The sequence below is a fragment of the Buteo buteo genome, chromosome 4 (assembly GCF_964188355.1).
Source record: "Buteo buteo chromosome 4, bButBut1.hap1.1, whole genome shotgun sequence".
Lineage (NCBI taxonomy): Eukaryota > Metazoa > Chordata > Aves > Accipitriformes > Accipitridae > Buteo > Buteo buteo.
The window spans coordinates 1,537,047-1,552,791 of record NC_134174.1 but is presented as its reverse complement, the minus strand read 5'-3'; the positions used below and the strand labels follow the sequence as shown (position 1 = coordinate 1,552,791).

The 15,745-nt window shown below is 57.7% G+C and overlaps 1 protein-coding gene across 2 annotated transcripts in view; it reads left to right on the top strand.

Moving 5' to 3' along the window:
* Positions 1-6,393, top strand: part of UBE2H (ubiquitin conjugating enzyme E2 H) — a 55,663-nt gene extending 49,270 nt beyond the window's left edge. For both annotated transcript variants that reach the window (XM_075024533.1, XM_075024532.1), the window contains one exon: positions 2,512-6,393. In XM_075024533.1, coding sequence (XP_074880634.1) covers positions 2,512-2,636 — 125 coding nt within the window. In that variant the 3' untranslated portion in view covers positions 2,637-6,393. The remainder of the gene's footprint in view (positions 1-2,511) is intronic.
* The last annotated feature ends 9,352 nt before the right edge of the window (positions 6,394-15,745 follow it).

Sequence of the window (15,745 nt, the reverse complement as noted above, 5' to 3'; positions counted from 1 at the left end):
TTGGGTCTGTCACACCAATTCTTCTCACTTGCAGTGTCCTTCTCTTTTGGCAGATGGTCCCTGTCCCAGACTCTGCAACTCCTGTTCTCCGATGCAGGCAGCAGATGTGATCAGGCAGGGCCTAGGCTCCATGGTGACACAGGCAAGCACTTTCCAAGACGGGGGTTCTCGGTGGCCAGGACCTGAGGATGGAGCACAAGGGTGCTTTTCTGTTGATACCACGTGGGCTCCAGCAGCCTGAGGGCAATCCGAGACCTTGAGTGCTCCCTGCTTCCCAGTGTTTACATAGCTGCCTTCAATACTTTATCAGTTCTTAACAAGTTCTTGTAAAACAGATTTGAACAGCTGCTTCTGTAGTCCGAGTGAGCAGGTTAATAATGTATATTAAACAGTCAGACTGAAGCTGCGTGCGTCATTAGATGGAGAAGCTGAAGCTCACTGGGCTCAGAAGCACCTTCCAGCCAGCGCTCTAAACTTTTCCAGGGTGGAGCAGGTCTGCCGAGGCTGCCAGCTGCTCCATCCTGGGAACTCCTCCATGAAGTGTTGGCTTCAGGTTGCTCTGTCTTTACTATACACCTGAACCCAGAGTAACATGTTTGGGCTCAGTGTCCTTATGTCAGCTCCAGAAACGCAGAAAAAAACCATGATGATGATGATGCAGATCTCTTGCAGAGTATTGTCCCTTCCAGTAGGCTGAAGGATGGAAGCGCAGAGGGAAAGAGGCTTTAAGAACAGCCAGGCTCTGCAAAGCACAGTCTTTAATACCTGGGTTGTAGCACTTGGTTATCTGGCATTAGATGTATCCTCCCACAGCTTTGTCAGTGTATCCACCTGCAGATAGAGTATGGAATAAAAAGCAGTCATCTGTGTTCCTGGAGGAGAGGTGCTCCTTGTGGAACTCGTTCCCTGCGAGGAACTAAAGAACATACAGCTGGGACAGCTGCTGGGCTGGGACTGGGATGTGACATTCACATTTCCGTGCAGGGGCTCATCTTTGAGCACAAAGGGATGGTGGTATTCCCTCTTTCTTAATTTTTTTTAATACTACTGTTTGGAGGAGGCTTTGTCGTATTTTAGTACCTTCGTATCTGGAAAGATAACAAGTTTGCAATTGGAATTCCCCAATGGCAGTGTGACCACAACACCTCTCTTCTCCCCTAAGTGTGTGACCTGCGGTGTGGAGGAAGCGCTGTCGGGATACTGAAGTTACATCACTTCTTCATACTATGAAGCTGCTTTCTCAGTGTAAGGTGGAAAAGAGGTGATAAATAAGAGGAAGACTTGAAGCTGAGGCTGAGCACCCCTTCTTCAGCCCAGTTTTGTGCCAAGTTTTCACCCTTGCTCCACTCTGCACACCTGCATGTGTGTAAGGAATAGGCTTTCTCTGCTCAAGGTGGCCTGCCTGCTGGGGACACCAGCCCCTCCTCGGATCTCGGAGGGGACACTGCGGGAGCCTTCTGCGGCCGCAAAGGAAGGAAAGGGATTGCCAGACTTGGTCTGAGTGATCCGATCCACTTTGTGTTGCCTTTTTGCTCTGTCCCCCTGCACGGAGGTGACTGTGGAAGCCACACAAGCCAAGGTTGGCAGCGGTTACTTTACTTGCCTGCAGGAATCCCAGTAAACCAGTTTTCCTGCTTGCTGTACAGCTTCCTGCTTCCTCCTGGCTGAAGTTCAGGGTGTTGATCTGGGTGCCTAGAGCCAGTGTGGTTTGGACCCCGCTGTGAGACATGGTTTCCATCAGTGATCTGCAGTGCAGTGGCTCTTCTCCCCACGGAGGGCTGCCTGCAGGTCCTTCTCAGCTAATCCTATGGCTGCTGTCCGATGCGAAGCAGGTTGCAAGACTTGTGTTTTGAAAACAGTGCCTGGGGCAGACCTGTGTTTATTTTAGGGCTGGGGGAGGGAGCTTTTGCTTTTTATTAAAAAAAAACCAAACAAACAAAAAAAAAAAGGCAAAACCACCAGTGCACCTATTCCTGCAGTGGTCTTCTGATCTGTGTTCTCCGTCCATCCTTCTTTACACTCTGCTTCTGCAGAGTTTAGTCTGGAAGTTCAGTCTCGCTCTTAGCTTGGTTTTGTTGATGGTGGTTCTGCCCTATCAGTTTAAACTCTCAGATCTTCATTTCTTAAAGTCAGGCTATATAGTGACATCTTGATGTCTTTTAGGCTTGTTCTCTAGGTCACCATAGTAGCTCCTATTTCGGCAGTAAATTGAATCCTGTCCTATTAAGTGAGATACACCGTACTGGGGAGGACTTAGATTGTTTCCAGCTACGAGCATGTGTGACACTGACATAGGAGCCTTGGGATCATACTTGTTTCCAAGGGTCTTACACGTCTCTAAGGTCTCCATCAGCTGTTGTTGGACAATGCTGCCTTTGGTCTGAGAAATATGGTAATCTATATGACTTATCAAACATGATGTGATCCAACCAGCCTTTAGTCATAGTTCACTCATCCTCTGACTGTTGAATATATTCTGCTTATATGTCTTTTCTTTTCTGTCACATACAGAATACATTCAGAAATATGCAACAGAAGAAGCACTAAAAGAACAGGAAGAAGGCACCGGGGACAGCTCGTCTGAGAGCTCCATGTCTGACTTCTCGGAAGATGAGGCTCAGGATATGGAGTTGTAGTAGAAGAGGCAACCTGCTTTTCAGAGAGACTCTAATTTCCTAACCATGAGAAGCAGACTATAATATTCATATTTAAACAAAGCAATTTTTTTTATTACTAAACAAGGTTTTTATGAATAATAGCATTGATATATATATATCACCCTTTAGATCTTGATTTTCTTGGTCATTTCTCGAACCCGAGGTGCATAGCATATTCCCACATTCCATTTTGGTAGCAATATGCAGCCCGAATGCATGCATTCAAATTCCATTTGGCCAAGTCAACTTGTGTGCTACTGAACTGTCAGCTAAAACAGCTGCCCTGGTAGGTAGGGAGTTAGCAAAATGATGTTTGCTTTCTTATTGATGTTTCCAAAGACACCACCTTGGATGCTAACATGGAACAGCGTTTTCTCAAAGTATAAAATCTGGGGGATGATATACTAACTGTGTAGATCAGACAGTGGAATAAAAGGTGCTCCTTCAGGTCAACCTTGCTGATCGTATTTTATGTGGAGTCACATTAAAAAAAAAAAAAAAGAAAGAAAAACAAACAATACAAATGCATGGAGCTATTCAGAGCATTGAAGCTTAAAAATTTTGACTTGGATTTTAAGTCCGTTTTTATATGTGGACTCCTGCCTGCCCTTCTGAACTGTAGGGACTGACAACCACTGGTCTATTTGCTTTTGGGACTTTTGAAAGCCTTCATCTGGATGTTACTCACTTTCTTGGTCTGGATTACGAGCTGTTCCCTTTTCGGGAGGAAAAAAAAAAAAAAACAAAACACAAACCACAAACGATGCTCTCTGAACAGTGCTTTGATTTAGCTGGAGCACATGTGAAGTCAAACTCTTACTTTGTCATAGTTTTGAAACTGCTGCCCTTTAATGGCTTCAAGTTTGCTTTTTTTTTTTCTCTTGCTTGAAGTATGGTTAAACACCTCGCAAACACTCTCCATCTCCTAAGAGGGTCCTCTGACCAGATGGATTAGCCTTGCCGAGAGCTTCAGATCCACGACGATTGGCCCATTGGCTGTAGTCCACGAATCCATCGGCACTGATTTTATTTTCCTTTTTTCCTCCCCCTTCTGCACCAGCTTGGTAGCCATCTGCTTGTGTGTGTACAACAGGATTAAAATTTCTTAAAAGTTAACAAAGAATATGATCTAGAAAAAATTGAGATGAATAAAAAAGCCTAAAAGCACCAACTGAGGAAGCAAGTGAATCTGCTCTGTTTTGTTTTGGGTTGTTTTGTTGTTTGTTTTTTTTTTTTTCCAGGATGCTTGTGAATTGAAATGTTTGATTTCTCCTGGTGTCTTTCAGCAAGCTGAGATTTTTGTTTGTTTGTTTTAAAGCTATGAAATCTAATACAGTAAATGTCTACCTGGGATGCCGGTATACTTGAATTTGGATAATTGTGCATTGGAGATTCAAACTAAGATGGATTTTTAAGGCTGAATGTTACCTGCTGTATTCTTTTGGGGTTTGGAGGGGTTTGGACAGGATGTCTTTATTTGTGGTGCAACCTACAGGACAGTGCATGGAAAAATCAACCCACCCTGAGCAACTCTCGAGCAGAGTTTTGAATGTCAGACTGGTACATTTGTCATTTTCCCAGAATTGTTTGTTTTCTTTTTTTCTTTAGAAGTGCCACCAAGTTTTGAGTCATGGGGGTTGGAAGGTTACAATCCTATTTCTAATTCATAAAGCACAATCAATTTTTTTTTTCTTTTGGAAAACAAAGAACAAACCTCGTAAAGTACCATTTTGCTTTAGCATGATTTTCCTTAATAAAAATATACAAAGAATTTCCTTTTTGTTAATTACGGGCATGAAGCAAAGGTTTTTCCTCTCCTTTTTCCCTTTTTATTTTAAAGCAGTAATGTTAGGGCTGTGGCTAGTGACTGTGCTGAAGTTCTCTATCTAGCATTTGTGGCTTGTCGGAAGGGTAATATTAACTATTTAACATGTAATGGTGTACTTAACTCTTATCTAGCACGCTGTTTTTCTCATTACTTTGGGGAGGGAGGGGCCACGTTTTGCTGGCACTGTTTAACTTGCTTACCTGCTGACCTAGCAGTTTGCTTGTGCTATAACCTTTACTGTAGGTGCTACTTAGGAGTAGAGTAAGTGCTGGGTGGTGATATCAGTTTAAAAGGTAAAAAAAAAAAAAAAAAAAAAAAAAAGACAAAAAAATCACAATAAAAATTTGTATTTTTTCAATATTGTATAAAAATAGTGTTCTAATTACCTCATCCCCCTTCCTTTGCAGGTTTTTCTTCCCCGTCACTCCATCCCCTCACTCGGATTTAGTGCATCAAACCACTCACACGTTCCCCCCCTCCTTTTGTGAAACGCATATTCTGCTAAACAGGGCTTCTCCCCCAAAAATACCAGTAAAGCCGCAGTTTGCCAGGGCCAGCTCCTGACCCGGGTACGAGGACGCAGCAGGACTCGCGGGGCTTGTCCAAGCTGTGCGGGCTGACGGCTCGAGGGGTCTAGAGCTGTGAAAACATGTGTCCCCGGCTCTTCCCAACACTCCTGAGCTGTGGTAAAACTCACCGCCCCGGCACAGAGGCTGCCAAAATGCTGCTTGTAAAAATGTCTGTCCTGGATGTAGGATGCTTCCGGGGGATGAGGTGGGCTGGGGTCCACTCTGCGGGTCGGGAATGCCTGCTCCTGCCCACCTTGCACCCCTCTGCTTCTTCCCCTCCATCATTTTTCACTTCTTTTTTTTTCCAAATCTTCCTCCTTCTCCCAAAAGAAACTTCCCCCCCCCACAAACAGTTTGTAAATAAAACTACACCTATGTAGTCTGGAAGAAAAGGTGGAGCCATATTGAAGCAAGACAGCTCTTACTTTGGTCATCTTGAGGGCGTTTTCTTCTTCTTCAAAAAACAGTGCTGTTGTCACCTTGTGCTCTGTCAGTGTGATGGGAATTTCTCAGCCAGCCCGTGATGGACCCCAGGTTGATTTCCCTGCTACCAAAATTTGCCACAGCCCCTTGGCGCTGTTTTGGAAACAACCTTCGGCTTCTATTCCTGTAACCTCTCCTTTTGCCGTCGAGGTTTTTGCGTGACGTGAAAAGCTGAGTTGCCACGTCCCTCGATGGTGACACTCGGGGCTGGTCGGTGACCCTCTGTGCCGAGTTTTTCCTGACCCACGGGTTGGTTTGGCGGATGCAGAAGTGTGCCGGCGCAGGGACAGGCTGGAGCAGAGCTTTGCCATCAGCCCGGTATGGCATAGGCTTGTCCTCCTGCCTCCACCATGTCCATGGTTGAACCCCAAGCCATCTCTTTCTTCCTTACGTGTCTACCCATCCCTTAACACGTGCCGGAGAGACGGGGCTCCCCTTCCCATCCCCGCCTGGCGGGTGTCGTCCATCGGCAGGGACCCTCCTCGCAGACCGTCGGGAAGGCTGGGAGGTGTTTGACAATTTTCTCTTTTTGCTTCTTTTTTCTCATCCAAGTTCTGCTGGCACTTTAGCAGGGGTGTTTGCAGCATGAGAAATGGCCATGATTTTACTGCCTGTGTGTGGTACCTATCGTGTGATACTTGAAGAGATCAGGGGTGTCTTGCCCATTGTTTGAGTCGGCTCTTTATTATTTTTTTTTCTTTTTTTTTCTCCTTTTTTTCTTGCGTTGTTGATGTAGTGGGCACGTCAGCCACCCTGACATAAATGCCTCTTCTCTAAGAGTATAACCTCTCCAATAGTTGTGTATAATTAAAGAACTGTAAACTTTTTTTAAAATAAAGTATGTATATACCTTGAAGCTTGGCTGGTGCTTGATCGCCGAGAGCTTGGTCTTGCAGGAAAGACCCTGGACTTTGCACCATTGACTCTGCATCCCACCACGACTTCACCCGTGGCCCATCTACACCAGATCAAAGCCGTTCCAGGGCATCTTCTGCCTGGAGATGAACTGCTGGAGGTGGCAGCAGCAGTTGTTGCACATACCCAACGCGCTGATGGTAGCGCTCGGGATAGCCAGCTCCTTCTCCAGCTATTTGCAGGTGGCTGGGTGATGATGTCCTTCCATGCCCGGTGACCGCAGCCACAGCACCGAAGCTGATTTTTAGGGTCTTGGGTTGGAAATGAGGGATCAGCGCAGCCACGGGGCATCTGTCCCTCCCCATCCCTCCACCCGCACGGCCTCGTAGGGTAAATTTCTTTCAAGGTCTCTTCTCGCAGCAGGACAAGTCGTTACAGGTAACGCTGCCTGAGATGCCGCAGCCATCGTGGGAGCCGTGTTTGGTGTCCTGGACCGGTAATTATGGCAGAGGTGGCTGTTTTTCTGTATAATCACGGATAATTTTGGCTTGACGTGACATGGGGATCAGGGTAATGTATACAGGAGGTGTGACCGGGAGCAGTTCGAGGACCCCCCAGCTGGCATTTTGGGGCTGTGGGTGGGACAGGGAAGGGGACAGCAGCCTGGCAGATGGCTTGTCCTCATCCTGGTCTAACTCACTAACTCTAGATTTGTCTGTAGCTCTTTGTCACCCTTAAGACCCAGCTTGGGGACAGGGTGGCGGGTCCGTGTCCTACCAGTGCCACCTGCTGCCAGCACCCAGCCTGGCAGCCCAGGGCACCTTCGGGTGATGCTGGGGGCCGGGGGGGGGACACACACATCCTGACCCATTGCCACCTCCTGGGACCACCAGTCCTCTGGGCTCTGCCCCTTGCCCTGGGGAGGGATCGGGGGGGGGGGCACCCCTGCTGTGTCACACACACCCCCCACCATCACTTTTAGGGGAGCTTTTAGGGTCAGCTGGGGGTGGCACTGTCCCCTCTGCCCAGCAGGTGGCCCCCGTGCCACACCAGTAGCCCCCCACTCTGCCCAGTACAGGGTAGAGCTGGGCCCGGTGCTGGGTGCTCTCCATGTCCCCTGGCTGTGGTCCCATCGCTGCTCTGTCCCCACTGTCCCCTGGGTGCCAAGTGCCACCCGCCGTCCGTCCGTCCTCCCTCGGGATTTCGGGATCGCCTTGGCCTGGCCCGAGCTCCCACGGGGCCCCCGGGAGGTGGGTGCTGCTTTTTTTGGGGGGGGGGGTGCACGACACCTCAATGCTGGGGTGACACGGGGGACCCATAGCTGGTGGCGGGTGCTGCTTGGTGCTCCTGGGAGCACCCAGAGGCCTCACGCTGCCCCGTCTGTGTCGGTGCTGAAGGGCGTCAAAGGGCAAACCCTCAGCCTAGGGCCCCCCCGGGGCTCTGGGTGACATCCCCGTGGGGCTTTGAGTGACATCCCCGTGGGGCTCTGGGTGACATCCACATGGCACTCTGGTTGCTACCACCGTAGGGTCTTGGGTGCCATCCCCAAAGGGCTCTGGGTACCATCTCCACCGGGCTCTGGGTGCCATCCCCACGGAGCTCCGGGTGACATCCCCGTGGGACTCTGGGTGCCATCCTCACGGAGCTCTGGGTGACATTCCCGTGGGACTCTGGGTGCCATCCCCACGGAGCTCTGGGTGACATCCCGGTGGGACTCTGGGTGCCATCCCCACGGAGCTCCGGGTGACATCCCCGTGGGACTCTGGGTGCCATCCTCACGGAGCTCTGGGTGACATTCCCGTGGGACTCTGGGTGCCATCCCCACGGAGCTCTGGGTGACATCCCGGTGGGACTCTGGGTGCCATCCCCACGGAGCTCTGGGTGACATCCCCGTGGGACTCTGGGTGCCATCCCCACGGAGCTCTGGGTGCCATCCCCACGGAGCTCCGGGTGACATCCCCGTGGGACTCTGGGTGCCATCCCCACGGAGCTCTGGGTGACATCCCCGTGGGACTCTGGGTGCCTTCCCCATGGGACTCGGTGCCATCCCCAAGGGGCTCTGTGCCATCTCCACAGGGCTCTGGGTGCCATCTCCAAGGGGCTCTGGGTGCCATTCCCATGGAGGTCTGGGTGCTATCCCCATCAGGCTCCGGGTGCCATCCCCAAGGGGCTTCGGGTACCATTCCTGTGGAGGTCTGGGTGCTATCCCCAAGGGACTCTGGGCGCCATCCCCATCGGGCTCTGCTTGCCATCCCCACCGGGCCTGGGGTGCCATCCCTCTGGAGCTCTGGGTGCCATCCCCATGGCCACGCAGCCCCTACAATGCGGGGGGACAAGCCAGCGCTGGCAGGGCTCTCATCCTCGGGCTGCTTATGGGGTGAGCACGGCATTCCCTCTCCTCCCGGCTTTGTCCCCGTGCTGGGTGCTGGGACCTTCCCCTGCGGGACCCCCTCCCTGTCCCCCTTGGGGACCCAAAGGACCTTTGGGACTATGCCAGCACCCATCCGGGTGCGACCCCAAGGGATGCCAGCGCTGCAGCCTGACCCAGGCTAACAATCCCGGGGGGGGGACGTGCACCTCTGAGCCCCCAGCGGACACCGAGACGGGCTACTTACGGTGACCCCGAGGGCCACGGGGGACACCTGAGCCTGCTCCGCCTGCCCCGAGCCGGCTCCGGTTACGGCCCGAATTATTCCTCCCGGCTGGAAGAAATGCCGTCAGCGCCGGCGGATCGGTGGCCATTACTAATGCATGATGCTCCGGCGGGAGACGGCTGTGCCCGACCCCCCGCAGCGGGGCTGGGGCCCCCCCTGAGCCACCTGAGCCCCTCGGGGAGGGCAGGAGGGACAGAGCCAGGTTTGGGGAAGGGTCTCGCTCCCTCTTCCCTTCATCTGGGCCTGGAACACTGGCTCAGGCCGGTGCTGGACATGCCTGTCCAACGCAGCCGGTCAGGGCCTGGTAAACACGCAACCGGCTGGAGCGCGAGCACGGTGGGACTGGGGCTGTGGCCATGCTGCCAAATGGGCCTCGCCCAAGAAGGACCCCGGCACCCCTGCCACATCCCAGGTGACCAGGAGTGGTCCTGCAGAGGACGTTCACAGCTCGGTGCATGTTTGCCGACAAACGTCTCTGTTTTTCCCCATAACCGGTGATTCTGACCCATCTGCAGTCAGGAGGTCTTCCCCCCTCCCAGCCCTTGCTCCTTCCCAATTTTTAGCTCTTTTCGCCAAACTCCTCTCCTTCACCCCCAGTTTTCCTCTCCCCAGCTGAGCGCGGTGATGACAAACCTGGCAGCTTCACCCCTCGCCCACCCCAGACCAAGATCCCTTACAAAGCCGGGGTGGTCCAAGATCCCACCGGGGTGGGATGCTCATCCCTGTGCATCCCACCTCGGGGTGACACCCAGCGGGATGAGCGATGCCGACCACCTCCCCATCCCTGGGCTTCAACCCCATTTTTAAGCTGGGATCTTGGGGCGGGAGGGATTTTGCCAGCACCAGCCTCGCCGGGGCCATAAAAACGTGCCGGGGAGGGCTCCCCGGCTAATGTACTTCAGTTGCGCTCCCTCATCCCTCCACATCAATATTGCATTATCGTTTCCATCCCCATCTGAGCCCAGCGAAGAGCCGTGGAAAGAAACCCAGCCCCGGCCGAGCCCCCGCACCGAGTGCCGCCGGGTCTCAGCGCCGGCAGGGCGGCTTTGCCCGACACCCTCCACCTTTCCAGAGGCTCTTCCAGGTCCGTCTCCATTAAATATTCCGTTGAGGAACAAAAGAAGACAATGTAAATTTTTAAACAGGGCCATTTGCTCTGCTCGGTTTACGCGGGGCTGAGGCCTCAACGAAATTTCGGCCGTACCTTCGTGGAGCCGAAATATTGATGGTGCTGGAGAACGGGATGAGCCTGGCGCCGAGGGGCCCCACGCTGCGCTTGGGTGGGCACCATGCAGGCCATCAAAGGTGCTTCCCGGCTTGAGGATCATCCTGGGCTCTCGGGGACCATCCCTGGGCATGGGGTCCATCCCAAGTTCCTCCTTGCTTGGGGACCATCCTGAGGTGTTGGGGACCATCCAAGGTGCCCCCCCTGCTTGGCAACCATCCCAGGTCTCAGGGACCATCTCTGAGCACGGGGACCATCCAGGGTGCCTCCCTCTTTGGTGACCGTCCTGGGGTCTTGGGGATCGTCCTGGCTTCTGGGGACCATCCAAGGTGCCTCCCTGCTTGGGAACAATCCTGGAGTCTGGGCGACCATCCCTGGGCACGGGGACCGTCCAAGATGCCTCCCTGCTTGGGTACCAGCCCAGGATCTCAGGGACCATCTCTGGTCATGTGGACCATCTGGGGCGCCTGCCTGCTTGGGGACCATCCCAGGGTCTCAGGGACCACCCTGGGCTCTTGGGGACCATCTGGGGTGCCTCCCTGCTTAAGAACCATCCTGGGATCTTTGGGAGCATCCCAGGCTCTGAGGACCATCCAGGATGCCTCTTTGCTTGGCAACCATCCTGGGGTCTTGGGGACCACCCTGGGCTTTCGGGGACCACCCTGGGCTTTCGGGGACCATCCCAGGTCTTTGGAACCACCTGGGGTGCCTCCGTGCTTGGGGACCACCCCGGGCTCTCGGACACCCTCCAGAGTATGTCCCCGCTTGGGGACCATCTCATGGTTTGGGAACCATCCCGGGGGACCACCCAGGGTCCCTCCTTTCTCCAGCACCACCCCAGGGTGCCACAGGCACCAGCGTCCCAAACGCATCCCCGTCCCCAGCGTGGGGGGCGAGCTCAGCCCCATCCTGGAGGGTCACCCCAAAATCCGGCACCCTTACCCCCCTACCAGCCCTCTCCTCCTCCCCTCATCCCTCCCTCCCCACTTCCCCCCATCTCTCTTGGGGGGGCTGTTCCCCACCGACCCCCCTATGTGCTTCACAGCCCCAAGACGCCTCTTCCCAGGGGGTTTGACCCCCCACCCCCCCAAAAAAAATAATCCGGGAGGCACCGGCCGGCTTCTCCCATCTTCCATCCCGGCGGCCTGCGGCAACCCGATCCCGGTCCCAGCGGGCAGCCTGGCCCCAAACTGGTCGGGCTGGTTTGTGGCACTGGAGCCCAGTGCTGCACACGCACTTTCGAGGGGGGGGCGGCAGTGACACCCCCCATATAGACCTATATAGTTTTATATATGGTTTGCACCTGCGTGGGTGTGCGTTGGGGGTGTTTGTGTATGATTTGGGGGGGGGGGGGCATCAGTGCCGGCCATCCCCGTGGCTTTAGGGCTGGGGCAAGAGCCGGGGCGGGGGGGTGGGGGGGTGGGAACGGGGACGGGACACCCTTCCATCACCCTAAGGACAACCGGGGACCCATGTCCCCCCCCCCCCCAAACCCCCCCGGAGCCCATCGCCGTCCCCTCGGGGCGGGCGGCGGCAGCTGCGGGCTCGGCGGTGCCTCTCGGGTTGCGGTCCGGTGGGGGGGGGGTCAGGATCGTTTTTCCTTCCCCCCCCCCCGACCCCGAGGTGTGTGTTTGGGGGGGGTTAAGGAGCGGGAAACCGGATCAGGTGCGCGGTCCCGCTGCTGTCGCCGCCCGCCCGGTGTCCGGTGTCCGACAGCCGGTGAACGGCCCCGACGGCAGCTCCGGGGCGGGTCGGACACCGGCTATAAAAATCACACACCCCCCCAAAAACACCAAAAAAAAAAGGAAAAAAAAAAAAAAAAAAGGAAGGGAGAAAGAAACCGCCGGTGAGAAGCTCCAAGCCCTTTCTCCGGGAGAGCCGCCCGCCCCGAGGCCGCGGGGATGGGCGGGAGCCGCCTCCCGTCCCCGTTAAGGGTAAAGGAAGGATTGAGGCGGGGGGGGGGGGATGTTCTCTTGTTTTAGGAGCCCCCGACCCTGCGCTGGGTGTTGGGGGGGGGGGGTGTTACCCCACCATCGACCCACCGCCTGAAGGACTAACGGGGCGGTGGGGGGACACACACGGTAACTTCGCGAGTGGGCTACCGAGGGGGGGATGGTAGTGGCCCAAGGTGAGCCCGGCCCCCCCCCCCGCCCCCCCCTCACCATTCGCTTCCACCCCCGCCCCGGGCCCGGCTCCACCTTCTGGGGCACCTGGGCCAATTGGGAGCCGCAGGGGGGGTCCCCCCGGCCGGGCTAAGGCCGCCGCCGCCGCCGCTCCCCGACACTTGGGCGAGCGCCGGGGCGGCGGGTGGCGGCGGGGAGACCCCCCCGGGGGGTGTATGGGGGTTAGGGAGGTGGTGAGGGGGGGTGTTTGGGGGGGGGGGTCCCGTGGCCGTCGTCCTCCCCTCCGAGCCCTGGGGTGACCCCCCCCCCCTCCCCACGTCGGGTCCCGGAGCAGAAGCAGCGCCCGGAGCAGAGGTAAGTGCGGCCGCCTTGGGGCCCCCCCTTGGGAGGGAGGGGGGGGTCTGGTTGGGGTCCCCCCCGGGGCTCAGGGATCCCCCCTACCCCCCCACCTCGGCCACCTCCTTCCCTCCGCTCCCCCCCACGCAGGATCCGGCGTGTCCCGTTTCCCTCCCCGCTCTCTCTGCTTTTTCCTCGACGTGGGGTCCGTCTCCCCCACTTGAGCCCACCCCACTTCACACACCCAACCACCCCCCCCCCCAGCGTCCCCCCCATCCTTCCCGGGGTCCCCCCAAAACCTCTGCCGTCGGGGGGATGGCAGCGACCGCATCTCACCGGGGCGTAGCGGGCGACAACGAAATGGGGGTCCAGCCCCGTCCCCGCAGCCGCAGCCGCCCCTCGGCCTGGGGGGGGGGTTATTTTGGGGTTCAGGGGTGCTCTCCCATACCCCCCCCCCGGTGCGACGTGTCACCGCTTTGCAGCCCCGATGGCAGCTCCGGTGTCACCAAATAGTGCCGGTAACGAAAGCCCGGGCGAGGGGGAACCTCCAACGTGGGGAGGGTGCTGCTTTGGGGGGGGTGTCCATACCCCCCACCCCCCTGGAGTAAGTACCCCCCTGTCCACCCCCCGCCTTCGCCCCGGGGCTGCGGAGGGTAGAGGGACCCCCGGGGGGGGGGTCAGGCGTGTCCCCAGCCCTGCTTGGGGACATCGAAACCTCAGTCGGGGGGGGCAGGGTGGGGTCCTGCCCCACGCTGGGGGATGCTGTGGGGTGAGGGGGGTTCTCCCGGGCATTGGGGCAGCCGGAGGGGCCATGGCGGGGGTCTCCGGCACTGCGGCACAAATCTGCCCAGTTTAGCCCCGAAACGGAGCTCCCGGCTGCACACGGCAGCTCCGTCGCTGTCTCTGTCCCCGTCCGTCCCTGTCCCCGTCTCCATCTCCATTCCTGTCCCCATCCCAAGCCCATCCATCCTTGTCCCCGTCTCTGTCCCTGACCGTGTTCCCACCTCTGTCTCCATCCCTCTCTCCATCCCTATCCCCGTCTCTGTCCCCATCTCCGTCTCTGTCCCCATCTCTATCCCCATCTCCGTCCCCATCTTTATCGCTGTCCCCATCCCTGTCCTTGTCTCCATGCCCATGCCTGTCTCCATCCCTGTCTCCATTCCCATTCCTATTCCCATCTCCATTCCCATCGCTGTCTCCATCCTCATCCCTGTCTCTGTCTCCATCCCTGTCTCTATCCCTGTCCCCAATCTCCTTCCCTTCCTTGTCCCCATCCCCATCTCAGTCCCCATCCCATTCCCATTCCCATCCCCATCCCCACCCAAGCTCTCCCCAGCCGCCCGCCGGCGATGCCGACGGAGGGGGGACCTGCGGCCTCACGAATCGGGGTGTCGAGCGTGGGTGGGCGCCCGCACCCACCGCACCCCACGGCGGGGAAGACGTCGGCAGCGGCCGCGGCCCTGAGCCGCCGCCGTCCCTTGTCCCTCGCCGTGGGCAGAGGCAGCGGCCGAGCACCATCTTGGTGCTGTCGGTGCCACGAGCATCCCCAGGCGACGCCGGTGGCCTTGCGGGGTCGGGGACCTTTTTTTGCCCCGTCCAGCCCCAAAACGGGGCTCGGGGACCGGGGCAACCCCCCCCCATCCCCAAGCCGAAGGTCTCGGGCCTTGCGGCGGAGCCCTTGGAGGGGGTTGCCGAGAGCGGGGCCGGGGGGGGCCCCGGGGAGGGGGTGGCCAGCATCCGCAATGCGGCAGCTCCCAACGTCATGAGCCGGGGTGCGGCGGCTCCGCAGAGGGGCAGGCTCAGCCCCGGGGCCGGCGTGGTGCTGGGCTGCCGCAGTGGCCTTGGGCGGAGGCAGGGGGACAAAGCTTTGCGGGGGGGGGATCACCCCCAAAAGCTGCCAACCGCCCCCCCCCCTACCCTCACCCCAAGGCGGGTGGGATGCGGCACCCGCAGACTTTGGGGCGCGGAGGGGGTGGGGTTGGGTGGGGGGTGTCAACGGGGAAGGGCCGAATCCTGCCTGGCGCGGTGCCGGGGCCACGCGGGCCGGCCGACGGCGGGGATTAGGCGAAGCCGTCGCTTTCAAAGTCACGCCAAGGATGGCGGAGGGCTCGGCCTCGCCCGACGTCGTGTCCCCCCCCACCCCAGGGACCGGTGTCCCCAAGCCACCGTGGCGGCGTCCCCCCAGGTGAGGACGGTGCCGCGGCCTCGGCGGGGGGGGTCCCTTCCTTTTTGGGCTGCTTGGCTGAGCGCCGCGGGGGCTTTGGGGGGGCTGCCCCGGGCTTTTGGGGTGCTTTGCTTGGGGGTGAGGGGGGCGAGGGCTTTGCTGATGGATCCCCCAAGGCGGGCGCGGGCGGTGGGGGGACACACGTCCGTCCCCGCCGGCGTTAATCCCTCCACGCGCCACGTTCCCCAAACCGTGGGGATGGGCGAGCCGAGCAAGCGCCGCTGCTCCTCTTCAGCCCCCAAATTCGAGGCCGGATGGGGTGCGAGGGGTCGGTGGCTGCGTCCTCGAGGGTCGGGGCTGGGGGGGGTCAGGTCCCGCCGATGGATTCGGGGCACCCCGAGCTCATCCCGGGGCCGCTCGGCTCGTTGGGGCCTTGGCTTTGCCGACACAAAGGAGACTTTGTGCCTTCCTCCTCCGCCGCCGCCATGGCCGCTGGGGCCGGTGTCGCATCCAGCCGGGGGGGTTCGCAGCCAGCCTGGGGGGGGGGCTTTGCAACCATCCGAAGGGTTCGCAAGCTTTTGGGGAGATTTGCAGCCACCCAGTGGGTCTGCAACCTTTTGAGGGGGTCTGCAACTTTCTAGGGGGTTTGCGACCATTTGGAGGGTCTGCAACCCTTCGGAGGGGTTGCAATGTTTGGGGGGGGGGGGGGGGGGCGGTTGCAGCCATCCAGGGGGGTTGCAGACATCCAGAAGGTTGCAGCCTTCTGGGGGGATTTGCGGCCATTTGGAAGGTCTGCACCCATCCATGGGATTTGCAGCCATCCAGGGGGTTTGCAGCCTTTTAAGGGGTTT